At 36.6% G+C, this 17,148-nt stretch overlaps 1 protein-coding gene across 5 annotated transcripts in view; it reads left to right on the plus strand.

The window, feature by feature from the left end:
• The window catches only part of LOC104836132 (exocyst complex component 1), a 32,396-nt gene extending 16,570 nt beyond the window's left edge, over positions 1 to 15,826 (plus strand). For 3 of the 5 annotated variants that reach the window (XM_010574520.1, XM_010574519.1, XM_010574522.1), the window contains 10 exons: positions 1,338 to 1,443; positions 4,362 to 4,406; positions 5,560 to 5,723; positions 7,487 to 7,597; positions 8,068 to 8,144; positions 8,690 to 8,918; positions 9,772 to 9,955; positions 12,214 to 12,413; positions 14,512 to 14,706; positions 15,480 to 15,826. In XM_010574520.1, coding sequence (XP_010572822.1) covers positions 1,338 to 1,443; positions 4,362 to 4,406; positions 5,560 to 5,723; positions 7,487 to 7,597; positions 8,068 to 8,144; positions 8,690 to 8,918; positions 9,772 to 9,955; positions 12,214 to 12,413; positions 14,512 to 14,706; positions 15,480 to 15,632 — 1,464 coding nt within the window. In that variant the 3' untranslated portion in view covers positions 15,633 to 15,826. The remainder of the gene's footprint in view (positions 1 to 1,337; positions 1,444 to 4,361; positions 4,407 to 5,559; positions 5,724 to 7,486; positions 7,598 to 8,067; positions 8,145 to 8,689; positions 8,919 to 9,771; positions 9,956 to 12,213; positions 12,414 to 14,511; positions 14,707 to 15,479) is intronic. The other 2 variants (XM_010574521.1, XM_010574524.1) reach the window with 1 other exon arrangement.
• The last annotated feature ends 1,322 nt before the right edge of the window (positions 15,827 to 17,148 follow it).

Raw genomic sequence — 17,148 nt, forward strand, 5'->3', positions numbered from 1 at the left:
TTGAAATAGGAAACTTCATTTTTTTGTTATTTGTTGTATCCTGGTTTTTTTGGTTTTGTTTGTCCCCTGTCCCCCCTGCCAAGTTTCTATGTCTCTGTTCTGAAGTATCCTAAGATATTAATATTTATGTAAAACAAGTTTGCCATTTTACAGTCTAGTAAGAAAAATAATTAAGCTATTTTCATGTTGATGTGCTTACTGCCTGTGTGACATCTTTATTTCAACAGACCTTCACTTCTCTTAGGAATATAAAAAACTTCAGAGGTCTCCTCTAAAATAGATTAAATAGAACCATTTTGGCTTTGTATATATGTAACTTTAAACTACCTCGTTTAAAACTGATAATGGTGTGAAAAAATTATTATAGAAGTATAGAAAATGTTTAGATAGAAGTCAAGGGAAAGTTAGTCCTTACAGAACAAGTCATCTTTTATTAAAGTTCTGTCATTCTTAACTCAACTGTAGAAGATGCAAATTAGACTCTTAAAAAGGCTTTGAAATAGTTGTTCTTTTGCCTTGTGTAAGGCAAATGGTCAATGAATGGTTGACATCTTTGTGATCTTCTAATAAAAAAATTGATATACTTACATATTTATGTATTATGTGTGCTAAGTACAAAATTTTGAAGAACATGGGGAAAAAATATTGCATTATCTTTGTCAATAAATAAAATATTATTATAACCTTTGTACTAAAAATCTAAACAAACCAGATAATCTTCAAACTTATTTCAGTTGTTGTGCCTCTTGTCTTTAAAATTTGAGCTTATTTTTGGCAGCGTTGCAAACAAATTATTTTGGGATTGATTGAATCTTACAGTAAATAGGCCCATAGAGTTTGTGCCTTCCAAAGTTTTCTGGTCTTTTGTTTTCCTTCTGAGAATGGTAATAAAGGAGGTCACATACTCAGGAAGATGTGTAGGAATGGCGTGCTATTTGCTTTTTGGGGGGCATAGTAAAAGTCTAGTAAAAGAGGCTACAGAGAATGGTGCTGAATTCTCTCCATTCTGCCATTGAATTCAATTATGTGATGCTCCACCGCTAGTAGTCCTCTTTGTTTGTACCACACTGCTTATCTTTCCTTATGGAACAGAAGTAGCAGTTTCTGATTGATGTTCAATGAACTCACTAGGAAAATGAATATAACCTGCTTAAATATCATGAATATATTTTTGTGCATGCTACATAAATACATATATGTATACACACACATATAGTCCAAAACAGTTTGTTATTTAGTAGAACTTATATACTTGACGTTTTTTAAGAACTATTTAACTGTAATAAAACAAAGTCAATATATATACCTGTTAACTAACTTTACATTTTTCTTTTAAGAATTATATGGATTATTTATCACGACTATATGAAAGGGAAATAAAAGATTTCTTTGAAGTTGCCAAGATCAAGATGACAGGCACAACCAGAGAAGGAAAAAAGTTTGGTAAGCTTCCAGGAGGCGCATATCTTGCTTTGAATCTTATTTTTTGCTTATAAAATACTCATTACAACACCTAGGGCCAATTTTATAATGGTGTAAATTTGTTTACTTCTGACAAGGTAGAAGAAGTTCGATGAAAAATAAAATTGGTAAAACTTCTGACTTCCACAAGGCCAAAGTAGCACAACTGAAATCTTGTGAAATTGGTCAAAAGAGAAGGAAGGATAAAATATGATATTTCTAAGATTTCTCAGATTTTCAAATCTACACTCACTTTTTGGTGAACTACCAACCATATTTTGTTACTTGAACTATCCCACTTTATTACTGGAACAAATTTGAAAAATCAGCTCTTGTAATTAAAGAAAGCTTGGGCAGCACGTGTGTGTGTTCCTTCTGCTATTATTTCTGCTTTTAATAAGTTTTGGGTGGATTTTGAAGAAGCTAGTTTTAATGCTAATTCTGCCCAAGGAAACTTGGGTATTTCATTGCGTTTTCAGTGGGATTTACCTATGTAGTCTGAGACTAGAAATCATACTTTGTTAACTTGTAGGTCTTTCTGTTTAAGGGAGTATGTATTCCTGCTAGGATTAAATAGTCTAGTGTGAGTATGGAAGTGAGGCTTTTAAAAGACTAACCGGAATACTTAGCAAGCAACAGGGATATAGGTGTATTTATATATTGGTTCTTCTGTATTTTAAAATGCACTGTTTCAAAACTTGTTTAAAATATTTATATTTGCCACAGTTGACCAGTTTCCAATTTCTAGATTCAGAAATTATGTGCAGCTTTAACTAGTAAGTTTTGTCAAGTCTTTTTTGGGTCCTGAACTTCTGCTTTGAAGTTTGATGGTAGAGAACAGAAAAAAGTAATGAAAGGAAGAAAGCAGGAGAATGGTGAGGCTTGGCTGAGGGAGTGGGAAGCTGGAAAGATAAGTCTTGGCAAGCTGATGGACATAGAGAGCAAGTGGTGCCATAACGTGGTGTTGTCAGAACAGTTAAATTCGTAAATCTTGAAAAGCTATCTTACTGCAAGAAAAAAACCCACTTTATTGTAATATAAATTGATTTCTGAAACATTCTAAACGCTCTATCTTGGCAGTTATTTTGTGATTTGCATTTGTGAGGAGACAGTTTTTGTAGCAACTTCCTAATTTCTGTAAATGTTATGGGGTGATCAGGCATTTTGGAGAAAGAGGGCCTTCAATTCCCCAGTGTAAGAGCTGCACCTTGACAAGGCTTCTGTCCTGTATTTGTGCAAATGTATTTATTTTGGAACAGCTTGTAACGGTATCTGAAAGGCTTCTATGTTGAAGGTAGTGGTTGTACTATTACCAGTTACACATTAATTCAAAATACATCACTTCCTAGTAGTACAATTATTTAAGGAATAGTGTAGGTGCATAATGCTCCAGTTGTACTCAGACACTAAAGATGACCTGTTTCCAAGCTGTGTTGGTGTGTGTTCTTGCCTTTTTTTTGTGCTTTGGGAATAGCACTGCTATTTGAATGCCTCAAACGCAGAGGGGATGCTGGGAGAATTCTGGCATTCTGTGCTAGTGCAAGGTTCTTTGTCTGCATTTTTATGGCAAAAAAATTCTGGGTCGTGAGCATTCACACTTGTCTTAAGTAGTCTTTTTTATTTATTTATTTATTTTTCTTCTTTTCTGATGAAGCCAAGACTTTGATACTTAAATACCATAAAATCAATGTGGGAAAGAGTGCTACTGCTGTCATATGTTTATATGATGTGGCTTCGCAAAAGCCACTATGGCTCCCCTGATTGTCCAGGGCCTGTAGTTTTTCACATTCTGTAATATAGTCCCGTGTGTTTGGAAATTGAGGACGATGAAGAAGTGGGACCAATGCATGACAGATATATAAACCAAATATATCAGGCCTAAATGTTTTTATTGAAAAACTGCCAAAACCCCCAAGATCTAAAAACTAGGCTGGAATTAATTTTAAGTTTGACATTATAATTGTCAGTAGTGTTGCCTACTTGAGAACATCTGGTATTTAAGACATGTTTGTGGCATTTAGAAGTATTTACTCATTCTATTACAGTAGGTTCTGCTTGCCTGCTCCATTTTGGGGGCTTGTAGCATCCATCCTCATCAAGATCTTCTTAATACCACATATTGCTTTTAGTGTATGTATGCAAATGCCTTTTACTGGTTAGGGATTCTCTATTTACTGCAAATGCCCATTTACTCTAAATTTCATATTGAAGTCCACTTGAGAAAACGGTTTTGTTCTGCAAAAACCATGAAAAATAAAAAAACATCTTGTAAATTTTTTTACTATATATTATTTGTTTTCATCCTCTCTGATTTTGCAGTCATCAATTTTTGGTGCAGCATGAATACAAAAGATGTATTCTCTATGTAAACACCCTGATTTGCGAACAACAGAAAAGGTTAACCAGTCTTACTGTTGATATGAATGATTTTGCAGTATTGGTGTGTGTTTTTTAAATTGAAGAGGTGGACAATATCTCTGACTCAGTACAAAATTACATAAGTACATTTTAATTCCTTGTCTGTTACTGATATGATGATTGATCTTGGAAACTGAGTCTTTTGCAATATTAACTCTGACAAATAAAACCCTAATTTAATGGACTTCTTAATTTGGGAGAACTTAAATACATGTTACCAAAAATGTTCTTTGGACGCTCTATATAAGAAAAAGAGAAGTTTAATACCTAGAAACTTACTCTGTTTTCCATGTAGTTTAGATACTGAATTTCTAGAATAGTACCTCTCCAACTAAATGTGTTTGCAATGTAGTTACTTGCTGCTTATAGTTCTCCGCATGTTTCTTTCCAGTTAGAGCTTAACTTGCATCTTGTGCATGGTTTGTGCAAACTGCATTTTAACTTGTCTTTGTCTTTGATGCTTGCAACCTAATCCATCCCAGCTACACTGCCTCGAAAAGAAAGTGCTGTCAAACAGGAAACTGAGAGTGAGTATAACTAGTTGCATTAGTTGGTATTGTCAATGCATGTGTGTCAATGTAAAGATGTAGTGCTGCATTGTGGAAAATCTACCTAACACTGAAGCACTCCGTTCAGAATGAAATAAGCATTAGCAGAATCATTGTTTTTGCAAGGCAAAAATGAAGCATGGCTAAAATGGCCGAACATAAAAGTTGAGAAGGCTTGCAGGTAAAGGCAACGTCTTTTGGTTTTCCCATGCTACTAGTTGATCTAAAAAATATGTTTGTGCCTGAGAGCTTGTTGTAGTTTTCCAACTCTTCCGGTAGGTTAAGGTAACAACTTTTATTAGATCTATAGACTTTGTCTTGTGTCCCTAGACTAGATACCAACATAGCAGTTAAATGAAACTTGCAGGATTGCTTTTAAGTTTCTTTGTGGTTGAGATGTGAGAAGTTTACATGGGGGTCAAATATTGACGATTTCTTGGTCTTTTTTTGTTACTAGCTTTCTCCATCCTGTTCCAACATTTCTGAAAATTTGGGAAAAAAATAAAAAGATATGCTCCTCATCTAGGAAAAGGCCCCACAATACCAGGAAGAAATGTCTGAATGTTAATTATGATCAAAAGGAGGGGGGAGGATTAACAGTAGAGTTACTATGGGATTGTATAACAGCAAAACAGCTGGAGTAAACTATGTAGATAAAAGGATGTTAACAGCAGAAAGATCAAGTTCAAGATGAAAAACCACCTGTGTGTATATAAAACTCTTTAATTTTTTTCCCCTCTTGTGGATTAATTCTTCTGCTTGTGGCAGCCTTTGCCCAAAGTATATTCACAAAGATCACAACTGGACTTTGCTTCCAAGCTTTCAAGGACAACGTCTATCCCAGTGCTCCTGTATTTCACAGTTTTGTTCCTTTTACACCTTTTTCCATACTTTACAATGAGGGCTTATATAGCTATCTACTTTGATACTTGCTGAAGTACTTCGGTTACTTTGCAATGAGAAAATGTGTTTACAGCAAAAGCACTTGCAGCTTAGACAAAAATTGGGTTGTTTTATTTTAATGTAGGACTACTAGTAACTCTTGATCTCGTACATTCTGTAATGAACCTGTTCTTCTTGAGTATTTTATTCTGCCTTTGCTTCCCTCCTTCATAGTGTCTTTATTTCACAGGTCTTCATGGAAGTTCTGGAAAATTGACTGGGTCTACTTCTAGCCTAAATAAACTCTCTGTTCAGAGTTCAGGAAACCGTAGGTCTCAGTCATCCTCACTGTTGGATATGGGAAACATGTCTGCCTCTGACCTTGATGTGGCTGACAGAACAAAATTTGATAAGGTAAAGCCAAAATGTTGCATAGGATTCCTGCTTAGTTTTGTATTAGGAGCGTCTTGCATATCCTTCTTGTATAGTTTGAAAATCTGTGCTGTTTAAATCTTAAACCATGCCAATTTCAAATTCTGTATGCACCACACATCTAGTAAAGGTAGTTTCTAAGAAATATGTAGAACAGAGTATTATTCTCTGATTATAAGATTCCATTTAGTTCCTTTATATGCTGCATGTGATCTTGAAAGAATATAGAGCATAAAAAATGGTCTATTAAGTTGAAGCTCAATATGCATTTTTAAGCAAATAGGAATTGAACTGATGGATTCTTCAACTGATTTTATTTTTCTCAATACAAACGTTCATGTCTTCTGTCGCACTTTGCCAGTACGTAAGCAAAAGTGAAAGAGAAGAAAGCATTATCTTCTTTTAGCCAGGGCCTGAGCATGGCCCTAAAATGTTATTTATACTGGTTTCACATCAAAATTATCATCAGTTTTCAGCTTTAACTAATGGCACTAAGTTATTATTGGAGTGTACTCAGCATCTGTGGGTTTTGTTGGGGGGGGGTGGTGGTGTTTAGTTGTGGGGGTTTTTTTCCCCCTGAACCTTTAAAAGTGACAGTACTCCTTACTTCATGTGGAATTAACTCCTCAGTGCTGTGAAGGGAAAAGGAGCTGTTATCAGAGTGAGAGAGAAAAATAATTTTCTTGTTCTCTATTGAATTGAATTGTTTGATGGACATGAGTATTTTTCTCCTGACTTCTTCAAATCCTTGTTCAGTCTTGTTCTGGGAGGAAATATTATATGCCTGAAACAATTTTAACTGTTAAGTTATTACACATCTGTAGCAGCAACTTGTCTAGAATTAAAATGATAGCTTTTTAAAACAATTTTATACAAGTACAAGTATTGTGCTAATTTTTTCAGCTGCTTCTATCTCACACCCGTTGGGGACATATGAGTGTGACTAATGTATACAGAGTTGTAAGCTACTAAGCTGACCTAGTAGATTTTTTCAATTATTTTTTTTAGGGGAATTTTCAGTAGTGTGGATTTACTATGTGGCTAGATTGGTTTCATTTATATAAATTATTCCACATCTTAATCCTTAAATACTTGTTGAGAAAATGCTGTGTTGTGTAAAGATGAAAGATTAGAAGTATGTCTAACACCTGACTTACAATTTCAGTAGTTTGTATTAATAAAATTAAATTATTTTAGTTATTGCCAAAATAGTGTTTTATTTCAGATTAAATCTAAAAATCATGATTAATACTTCTATTTCAGTGCAAAACCTGCTGTTGGTTTCTGTAGCAGCTATGTAGAAACTTTTTCTACAGAGCAGTTATCTTCCACATACACAGTTTACCTGTTTTTCTTCCCTGAGGCTTTTAATTTTGTTGTCTTCCTCTCAGCAACCCAGGCAGAAAAGAGGGTGGCAGAGCCCATGACTTACTATTAAAATGTGAATCTTTCCATTATAGCACAAAAGTCCTTCCTCAGGCTGTGACTAGAAAAACTCTAATTGTGGAAAAACAGATTGTTCTTTTTTTCCCAGTGTTATGTGGATGAGAAGGGACTATGCTGAAGATGCAGATAGCACTTTTAAAGATAAAGTACAAGCTGTTTCCATTTCTATTAAGTAGAAATAAGCCTTCTAAAGCTTACTGAAGATAGAAAGTATAAAATCCTATGCAACAAAATTAAAACTAGTATTACTAACTGTTGATAGTATTTGGTGTGTTGATAAAATATTTGGCTTTCTTTAGATTTTCGAGCAAGTATTAAGTGAACTAGAGCCTCTGTGTCTGGCAGAACAGGACTTCATTAGTAAATTTTTCAAACTACAGCAACATCAGAGCATCTCGGGAACCACAACGGTATGACTCTTCATTCTGTCACTGAAGTAAAGAATATTGAACAGGCCTCTTAAGAGACCTTTGTAAAAGATAACTTTTGAATTTATTTGGCAATTACATGATCCAGGTGATCAATATTTTGTTTTTTTCTCCATTAGCTGGCAGAATCTTTATTTTTGGCTGACCGATACAAAATCTGTTAAAGAAGGACTGATGTGTTTCTTTTGCCGTGGCTTTGTTTCCTCAATAAGATCACAATAAACGCTTCATCATGCTATGTAGGAAGGCAATGGGGAGTAATTGTGGATAGTGTTGTATTTGGTGGAACATGACTAGAAGACTACCAGAACCTTGCAAACCACTTATTTGCTACTTTGGGGGAGGCAGCGGGGCTGATAATTATGTTAGTTTTGTCAGGTATACTTATCACTTAAATATAGAATTGGAGACAAGCTTTCAGCTTCCTTTATATATATTCCTTGTTCTTACAGAATGAAGCAGAGGAAATGGATGGAGGAACTTCATCTCGTTTATACAGTTCTGGTGTTCCACAAACAATATCATCTGAGTATGTGCTGCTGTTGTTTATTATTAATTCTTAAGCCTACATGTGAATTTATTTGGCATATAAAACTTTTTTCTCCATAATCAGAAATTGTTTCCTTTTAGTGAAAGTGAATAGTGAACTCTTAATTTGTACCTAGACGCTGTATGAGTCAGTAAATACAAAATTTTCTGTATATAGGATGGATGTGTCTATAGTACTATAAAAAAGATGCTTAATTCTCTTAATAGTTTGCAAAGTGAAACTAGGCACTGTAATATGTAAAAAATGCTTTGGAAAATATGCTTTGCAAAGTTCTGAATTTGAGTGTGTGGCAGCTTCCACACAGAAAATACTACTTGGAATATTTTTATAGCTGTGACTATTGATTTTTACTGTGTGGCATTGGCATTTCCTCTGTTAGCAGCATTCTGAAAATCATGAGACTTGTTGAATGCAGATAAGACTACTATATCCAATAAATTTATCCTAAAAATGTTATCAAAGACCATGTAAAATAGCCTAGTAAACTGTCAGAGTAATATTTTCATCTTATGCATTTTTAATAGGAAGGACATGATCCGACAAATGATGACAAAAATATTTCGTTGTACTGAACCTGAGCTGAATAATCTTATAGCGCTGGGGGACAAGATTGATAGCTTTAATTCCCTTTATATGTTAGTTAAGATGAGTCATCATGTATGGACAGCACAAAATGTGGACCCAGCTTCCTTTCTCAGCACAACACTTGGAAATGTTTTGGTGACTGTCAAAAGGAACTTTGATAAATGCATTGTAAGTTCTTTAGTTATTCTGATTAAGCTAACTATAGTATTATAGGAAGCCCACTCCTACCCAGTTTGATTTTGCACTTCTTTATAGTTAAATTTTTGCTTTTAATTTGAAGTGAAAATGAGTAACTTTATTGCTCTTCTACTGGCCAAACCTTCAAAAAAGATAAACTAATTGGTGGTTGTGTTTCTTTTTCCTCTCTATTCCAGTTTTCTTCAATAATTAGCTATTTGTAACAAATATGACCGCTCATTCAGTGCTGTGAGCTAGTTGACTTGTTCAGTTGTTTGTTTAAACTTGTACTCTTACTGAGACTACTGAAGTCAGTCAAGTAACCTATAGCTCTCTGGCTTTTTTACTTACCAAAACAAAAACTCAGTGACTATGAGGGTTTTGCTTTTCCCCTTTGAGCATAATATGCCAAATAGACAGCTCTTCCATGTGTTCAGTTATTTCTATCTTATATCTAACAGAAATTTGGTTTAGATAAAATGGCAAATCTTTCAGCAGTAGCAGAGGCAGCTTCTACTGTCAGAAACATCCTTTTGCTAATACTATATTACTATTATCTGAAATATGGCAAGTTTAGTGAAAACACAATTGCTGGTATAACTTTTTTGTATTGTCACGAATGCAATATACTGCCTATAGTATATGTAATATACATATTAGATATAGTGTATCTAATATAAAGTATATCTAATGCAATTAGATACAATAATTGAAAGATAAAATTATTTCCATGCTTGAATAAATGTCAGTTTTTCAGTATGTCTGCATTTTCTTTTCTTTTACTAGTTATGTGGTCTGGAGTTATATATTAGAGGCTAACATCTGTTCTTGTTTTAAATTTAAGAGTAATCAAATGAAACAGATGGATGAAGTAAAAATATCAAAGAAGAGTAAAGTTGGGATCCTTCCATTTGTTGCTGAATTTGAAGAGTTTGCCGCCCTTGCTGAATCAATTTTCAAAAATGCAGAACGACGAGGAGATCTAGATAAAGCCTACATAAAACTTATTAGAGCTGTTTTTGTCAGTGGTAGGTCTTCTGAGGTTGTCATAGTTACTAAAATGATTGTTTCCTCCTATTTATATATAATTTGCTCCAATTAACAGATGATTTTTTAATTTTTTTTTTTTAAGACTCTCTGTTGCAAGCCACATGACTGATATTGTGCTGAAATTTTGGTCATCTCTGTTATCAGTAGGAGAGCCAGTGTAAACCTTTTGATTGTAATATACTTTTTAAGAGCAAACTGTAGGTATTTGCCTTTGTACATACCTGTAAAGTAATTTTCAGTTATGATAGAGGGAAGTGGTTAAGACTCTGGAGAGAGAGTGGAGATGGCAGCAACACAACATGCTCAATCTGAAGTGGTTTCCTGTCTTTTCTCCCCCATGTTAGCTTAAACAAGGAGATGAATCTGGATGGGATCCCTGGCATTTGGCCCTAATACTGTTCATCTTCACAGCCCTGTCTAAAATAAATCACTTGAGTTCTGGCTATGAATTTGACCCTTTCTTGGCAGATTAGGTCCTTTGTGTTGTAGCCTGACACAGCAGAATGTCTTTCCAGTCCTCCCTATTTTCCCAGCTATAGTCTGGAAAAACAGCAGCAACACCCTCGTTCTAGTGGTTTTAATTAAGATTATAAAAAAAAAGGAGGAGGATATGCAAGCCAATGAACTCTGGAAAAATTGTCCTTCCCTTTTAAAATGGAGCAGGGACACAGGTGGATGGACCTCTCTGTGCTGATTTACCTGCAGATTTTCAAACAACTCCATGTATAGTAATTCCCAACCACTGAGACTTACCTCTTTTTTTAGGGGAAGATTGGGTAAGAGGAGATAGTTGAAGCAATAAAGCTACTTTGAGGAAATTATAGCATAGTAGTTCTGAATATACTAAGAAATCGTGAAGAGACACTACTTCATAGTAAAGTAGACTAGAGTCCATATGTAGTCAGCAGGAGCATCCCAGGTGATAGGACAGTCAATTTTGAAAATGTTTTCTATTTGATTGCACCCAACTTTTCTGTCCCTAAGAATTTACTGTTCAAGTGATAGAACTAAGCCAACACCAACAGACAGGCAAAACTATACAATGATAAAATAATCAGTGTAGGAAGAATTTAGAAAAGCATGTTTTAAAAGGGCTTCAAAATTATGCCAGTCAAACACCAAAGAAGTAACAAAATCTGTTTCAGAAAAGTACAGAGCAAACATAAAGAACAAAGAATTATGATAGGGGAGGATAAGGGATAGAAGTAAAGAATGAAGATGAAACGAAGTTAAAATTATGTACAAAAATCAGTGCAAGCAACATGTTTAATGCAGTAGGATATGTAATTTACAAGTAATGTTTGAAATGGGTCAGGAAGATGCAGCACTTCAGGTAGAATTGGGGAGGGGGGGAGGTAGAAAATTATATGGTAAGAACAAAATTAGCAGTAACAGACTTTTCCTAGTTGGCAGTTCAGTGTTGCGACTGAAATGAATTTGTGATCTTTATTCTGGTGTGCGGGATCACTTTCATGGTAGGCATCCTGGTAGACTCAGCAAAATGATTAATGGATGAACAGGCGTAGATACTTAATTGCCCCCTTGGTTGAAGCCATCCTCTTTCAGCTGGCTTTTAGGTGCAGTAAGGGAGTGATAGGTAGAATTTCTTTTGCCTGCCCTGATTTGGGGGTTTGTGTTTTTTTTGGGGGGGGGGGGGGGGGATGAAAGGAAGAGACCTATGTGCAGGATTATCCATTTGTATTATTAAATTTTGGGATTGACAATAATTTTGACCATAAAACTAATAAGCAAAAATCGAGAGACTGAGAAGTACATTTTAAAAATAAACACCACCTTATTGTAGATTTTTTGTTCTACCAAATAGGGGAATCAATTTTCTTTGATTTTTCTTAAATAGTTTAAGAAATAGACTTTTCTTAAATAGTTCTATCATGTGAAATTTATTAGGGATAATAAAAGCATGCTTGTAAGCTTCCACAGAATGTGTGTTGTTTCTCACTTCTGTAAATGAGACCATATGTAGTCATTATTTTGTATCTTTTTATACCTGACTTTTTTTGGCATACAATTTTCATGGTCTTAGAGCCTACACATATCTGTTAATTCTTTTGAAGGCTCTCAGACATTGATTTATTTAGTGGCAATTATGACAATCACCCATACAAGTGGTTATCATTGACATAAATTCAAAATTCCTTTTCTGACAGTATTATAGTTATTGGTTATGTTTTTCTGAATTTGATTGTCCTTCTGGTATTTTTGCTTCCTTTTTCAGTTGAGAAAGTAGCTAATGAAAGCCAGAAAACACCCAGAGATGTGGTCATGATGGAGAACTTCCATCATATTTTTGCAACACTTTCTCGCTTGAAAATTTCTTGTCTTGAGGCTGAGAAAAAAGAAGCCAAACAGAAATACACTGAACATCTTCAGTCTTATGTAATCTACTCACTCGGACAGCCTCTTGAGAAATTAAATGTAAGTATATTTGAGTTTATATACATTTAAATGGTACAGAGTAATCTTTTTCAAGTGTTCAGTTTGCACTATCTGATCTCTTTACCACTGCATCTCTCGTAATCTTTATTTTATTATTTTAGACTTGAGCATGCCTGGCAAGAGTACTCTACTCATGAGGGTAACAGTCTTGGATGCAAATAACCAAATTTTTCGTGGCAATTAATAGTACTGACTAAACATCAGTTGTATTTTAAGCAAATGGTTTTAAGGAAGGAAAAAGTGAGGGGAAAAGTAATCAGGAGCTTTGGGCTAATTTGTTCCACCTGTCCTGCTTTCAGCTGGGATAGAGTTAATTTTCTTTTTAGTAGCTGGTATAGTGTTATGTTTTGGGTTCAGTATGAGAAGAATGTTGATAACACAGTGATGTTTTCAGTTGTTGCAGAAGTAGTGTTTAGACTAAAGTCAAGGATTTTTCAGCTTCTTGTGCCCAGCCAGCAAGAAGGCTGGAGGGGCACAACGAATTGGGAGGGCACACAGCCAGGACAGCTGACCCAAACTGGCCAGAGGGGTATTCCATACCATGTGACATCATGCCCAGTATATACACTGGGGGGGAGTTGGCCGGGGCGGGGCAGGGGGATCACTGCTTAGGAACTAACTGGGCATCGGCCAGCAAGTGGTGAGCAATTGCATTATGCATCATTTGTTCTGTATATTCCAATTCTTTTATTATCATCATTTTATTATTGTTATTGTTATCATTATTATTTTCTTCCTTTCTGTCCTATTAAACTGTTCTTATCTCAACCCACGAGTTTTTCTTCCCCCCCCCCCCCTCCTGGATTCTCTCCTCCATCCTACTGGGGGGGGTTGCGAGTGAGTGGCTGCGTGGCGCTTAGTTGCTGGCTGGAGTTAAACCACGACACTACACCTCAACTGCAGAGAAAATTATTGTAGTTTCTGAACTGTTCAAGAATAAGAAACGTTTTTAGGAACATTCTGTATGTCTGAAGTTGAACTAAGTATTAAACTGAATGCTGACTTAGGTTCAGACTCAATTCTGCCCGCTGAGTATTTCCCACTGTTCATTGCTTTTTCTATAAGCATTTCAGCCATTCATTTTCTGAGAAGTCTAAGACGTATTCTCTTTTTGAAAATTAAAATGCTTTATTGCTGCTTCCCACTTGTCGTGGGTTGACTCTGGCCAGCACCTAAGCTGCCACATAACTGCTTGCTCACTCCCCCTTCCCCAAGCAGGACAGGGGAGAGAATAGGGAAAGCAAAAGTGAGAAAACTTGGGGGTGGAGATAAAGATGGTTTAATCAGTGAAGGGGAGAGAGAGAGGAAAAAAAATACATGATGCAAAGGCAGTCACTCACTACTTCCCACAAGCAGACTGATGCCCAGCCAGTTTCTGAGCAACAGCCACCTTGAAGACAACCACCACCCCCTCCTCTAATGCTAATTTTTATAGCTGAGCATGATGTTATGTGCTATGGAATACCCTTTGGCCAGGGTTGACCTGTTCAGCAATAACCAAAACACAGCACCATATGGGCTGCTATGAAGAAAGTTAAATCCATCCCAGCCAGACGCAGTGCACTGTTTCAAATGATGTTGTGGCTCTGCTTGCATGTTCATAGGTATACTTCCCTCCATTTTTATTATGTTGAGCCAAGTGTTGTGGGGCAGTGAGAAGAGAGGGCAATTATGAACAAATATTGCTGTTGTGTAATTATGGTTTAAGTAGAGAAATTCCTATTCAGGTGCTTACTCAGTTTATCCAAAAGATCTGGTATTTTCCCAGGCTATGGCCTCATTAATTGAGGATTTTGAGACTGATCTAGTATTAGTTATGAGGTTGCAAAGAAAAGCTTGATTGCTTCTAGAAATGACTTATTTCAGTTCTATGCTAGTACTTAGAGAGTGCTGTATTGCTGGGCTGCGCTTTGATGTTTATGGCTGAGCACTACTTCATGCCCAATTAAAAAACAAAAATGGAGGGAACACGCAACAGTTGTCAAGCAGACTCAAGACTTAACTATACATATGCTTGTGAAATTAAGTTAATTAGTTTAGATTTGTGATAAGCATTAATGCCATTATTGTTTGTTAGCATTTTTTTGAAGGCGTTGAAGCTCGTGTGGCACAAGGTATACGAGAAGAGGAAGTAAGCTATCAACTGGCTTTTAATAAACAAGAGCTTCGTAAAGTTATAAAGGAATATCCTGGGAAGGAAGTGAAGAAGGGATTGGATAATCTCTACAAGAAGGTAGATAAACATCTCTGTGAAGAAGAAAACTTACTTCAGGTAAACTAAATCATGGCTTAAAAACCTTGTAATGTTTACACAAAGGCTTTCAACTACTGCTTTTGCATATGTATTCTGTGAGAAGTGCCTAGCCTCAGCATAACTCTGAAAAACCATGAATTTTGAGAGAAGTTTTTTATAATCCCACTCTGATTCTATTTGTTTTAACATTGATTTGAACTGTGGTGGTAGAGAGTTCAGAAAGAAACTTCCTTTATGATTCCCTAGCTGACCATTAATGGGTGATCTCTGTTCTGCAAAATACACTGGAAGCAGAGAGAACTAGGTTTAAATGAACTGTTAACCTGATAGGAAATTTAGCTGGTGCACTATAGCAGAATATATTTACATCTTTTCTGATAGTTATATTATCTAAGTTTTTTCTTATACTCTGTAAACTTTCTCACTGGAGTAAATGATAAGTAGATTTAAGAGTTAAGCAGGTATTAACAGCTTTTTAAAGTCTGAAACATGAATTAGCACTGTTCTGGTTCAGGGTGTTTAAAGACAAAAAGCAGTACCTCTTTTAGGGCAACTTCCTCATCTTCTTTACTACTTTCTGCTTTGCGTATTTGGTAGGAGTCATGTAAACACTGAAGATCTTAACGGTTAAAAAACTTGCAGCAACTCAGTTTACTGAACTTTGTTGTTAGCGAGCTTTAGTTTTAAAATGACACCTGAACTGAGAATCAGTTAACGAGCCAGTGTTTTGTAGTTCACATATAGTGTATTGTGCCAGTTGACATTTCTTTAAAGTTTGCTTTCTTTGGCAGGTTGTGTGGCATTCCATGCAAGATGAGTTTATACGACAGTACAAGCACTTTGAAGGGCTGATAGCTCGCTGCTATCCTGGATCAGGAATTACTATGGAATTCACTATACAGGATATTTTAGACTACTGCTCCAGTATTGCACAGTCTCATTAAGTTCTAGAAAGGGAAAGAGAAGCAAGCAAAGTTTGTGCCTGTGTATAAGGGAATCAAACACTATAAATGCTATTTGTTTTTAAAAGGTGGATTTCCATGTGTATGTGTAGTTAACTGCCATGTATGTCAAGTTACACTCCTACTTCAAAAGTCTTTCAGGGCAGAATGAAACCTTCTGGGATTTGTTGCTCTTCTACTGGGTTGAAGTACTGTTTGAAAGGATTAATTCTGTGAAACACTTTGGATGTAGTTTTTGCCTTCCCGTCATGTTTACTTTTATTTATCATCCCTTCTCTTGCTAAAAGCAGTAAGCACTACCTTTGTACTACGCAAAAAGGATACTACTGTTTTCACTAATATTTTGCATCTTGGACATTATGTAAGCAATAAAGACTTATCAAATCTTTTCCCTTCCTCGTTCCAGAAAGTATGGATCTGGAACTTCATGCAGTGGGAACACTGAATCCATGTTCTGAGATGTGACTGTGGCAATTAAACTGTGTTCATCATATTCTTTATTTCTATGGAGTGTTATTTCAAAAAGGTGAAAATGCAGAGTTATTTCCATTGTTTTGTCTCTGGGCATTGAAGTAGAATTGCTCTATTTTTCAACCTGTATTTTTTTTTTTCTTCATTTTAGTGAGTACAATGTAGCATCAGTATACTCCCACCTCATGTAACCCCTTCCTCCTCCTGGAGCTTCAGGTGCCTGTGATTCAGGACCTAGTTTTTCTGTACAGCTTGAGGAAATGCTAAGTTGTTGGATAGAGCTGGGGCATGTATAGAACAGAAACAGGTACAATAAGGGTAACATGCAGACAGAGGTAAGATTTTGGTTTGTGAGATGCAGATGCAAGACTAAAAAACAGTAACACAAATGAGAAGGTTATAAAGCTCTGAAGGAAAACCCGGCCTGCTGGATGGCAACTCGGCAACATTGAGGCACCTGGATTTGGGTGAGCATACAAACACATCTTGTAGCTCGCTAAATCCTAGTTGCCTCGTCTTTACTAATGAAATACTTGATCTAAGTAGCGTATAACCTGCTCAGAGTGTCTGTGCAGGTGACAAAAGGTAGCCAGAGCACCACCACGGGGAGGTTAAGGGTTACGCTGAGCAGAAATTCCCTCCAACTGGTTATAGACAGCTTATACGAGAGGGCTACCTGTCATTTTTATATCAGACGCTGCAATCCCCGACGCAGCAGGCAACTATACTACAGGCAGCAAACGCGCCTACGCCCCTCTGGAAAAGGACCACGAGCAGCGGTCGCGTCTGCCTCCCCGCTTCGGCCGCAACAGGAGCGAAGCCGAAGCCGTCCTCAACGGGCCGCTCCTCTGCGCAGCGCCGGCCCCTCGCACCAGGGGACAGCTCCGCCCTCAGCCCGACACGCAGTCCCAGCCCGCGGTGCAGCACCGGGGCTCGGCCGCGGCCTCTTCCAGCCTCGGGCGGTTCTCGCCTTCAGCCCTCACGCGGCCGCTGGCGGACGGGCGCTACGTCAGGCCCCCCTGCGGCC

The sequence above is a fragment of the Haliaeetus leucocephalus genome, unplaced genomic scaffold, assembly GCF_000737465.1.
Source record: "Haliaeetus leucocephalus isolate CR32 unplaced genomic scaffold, Haliaeetus_leucocephalus-4.0 Scaffold439, whole genome shotgun sequence".
Lineage (NCBI taxonomy): Eukaryota > Metazoa > Chordata > Aves > Accipitriformes > Accipitridae > Haliaeetus > Haliaeetus leucocephalus.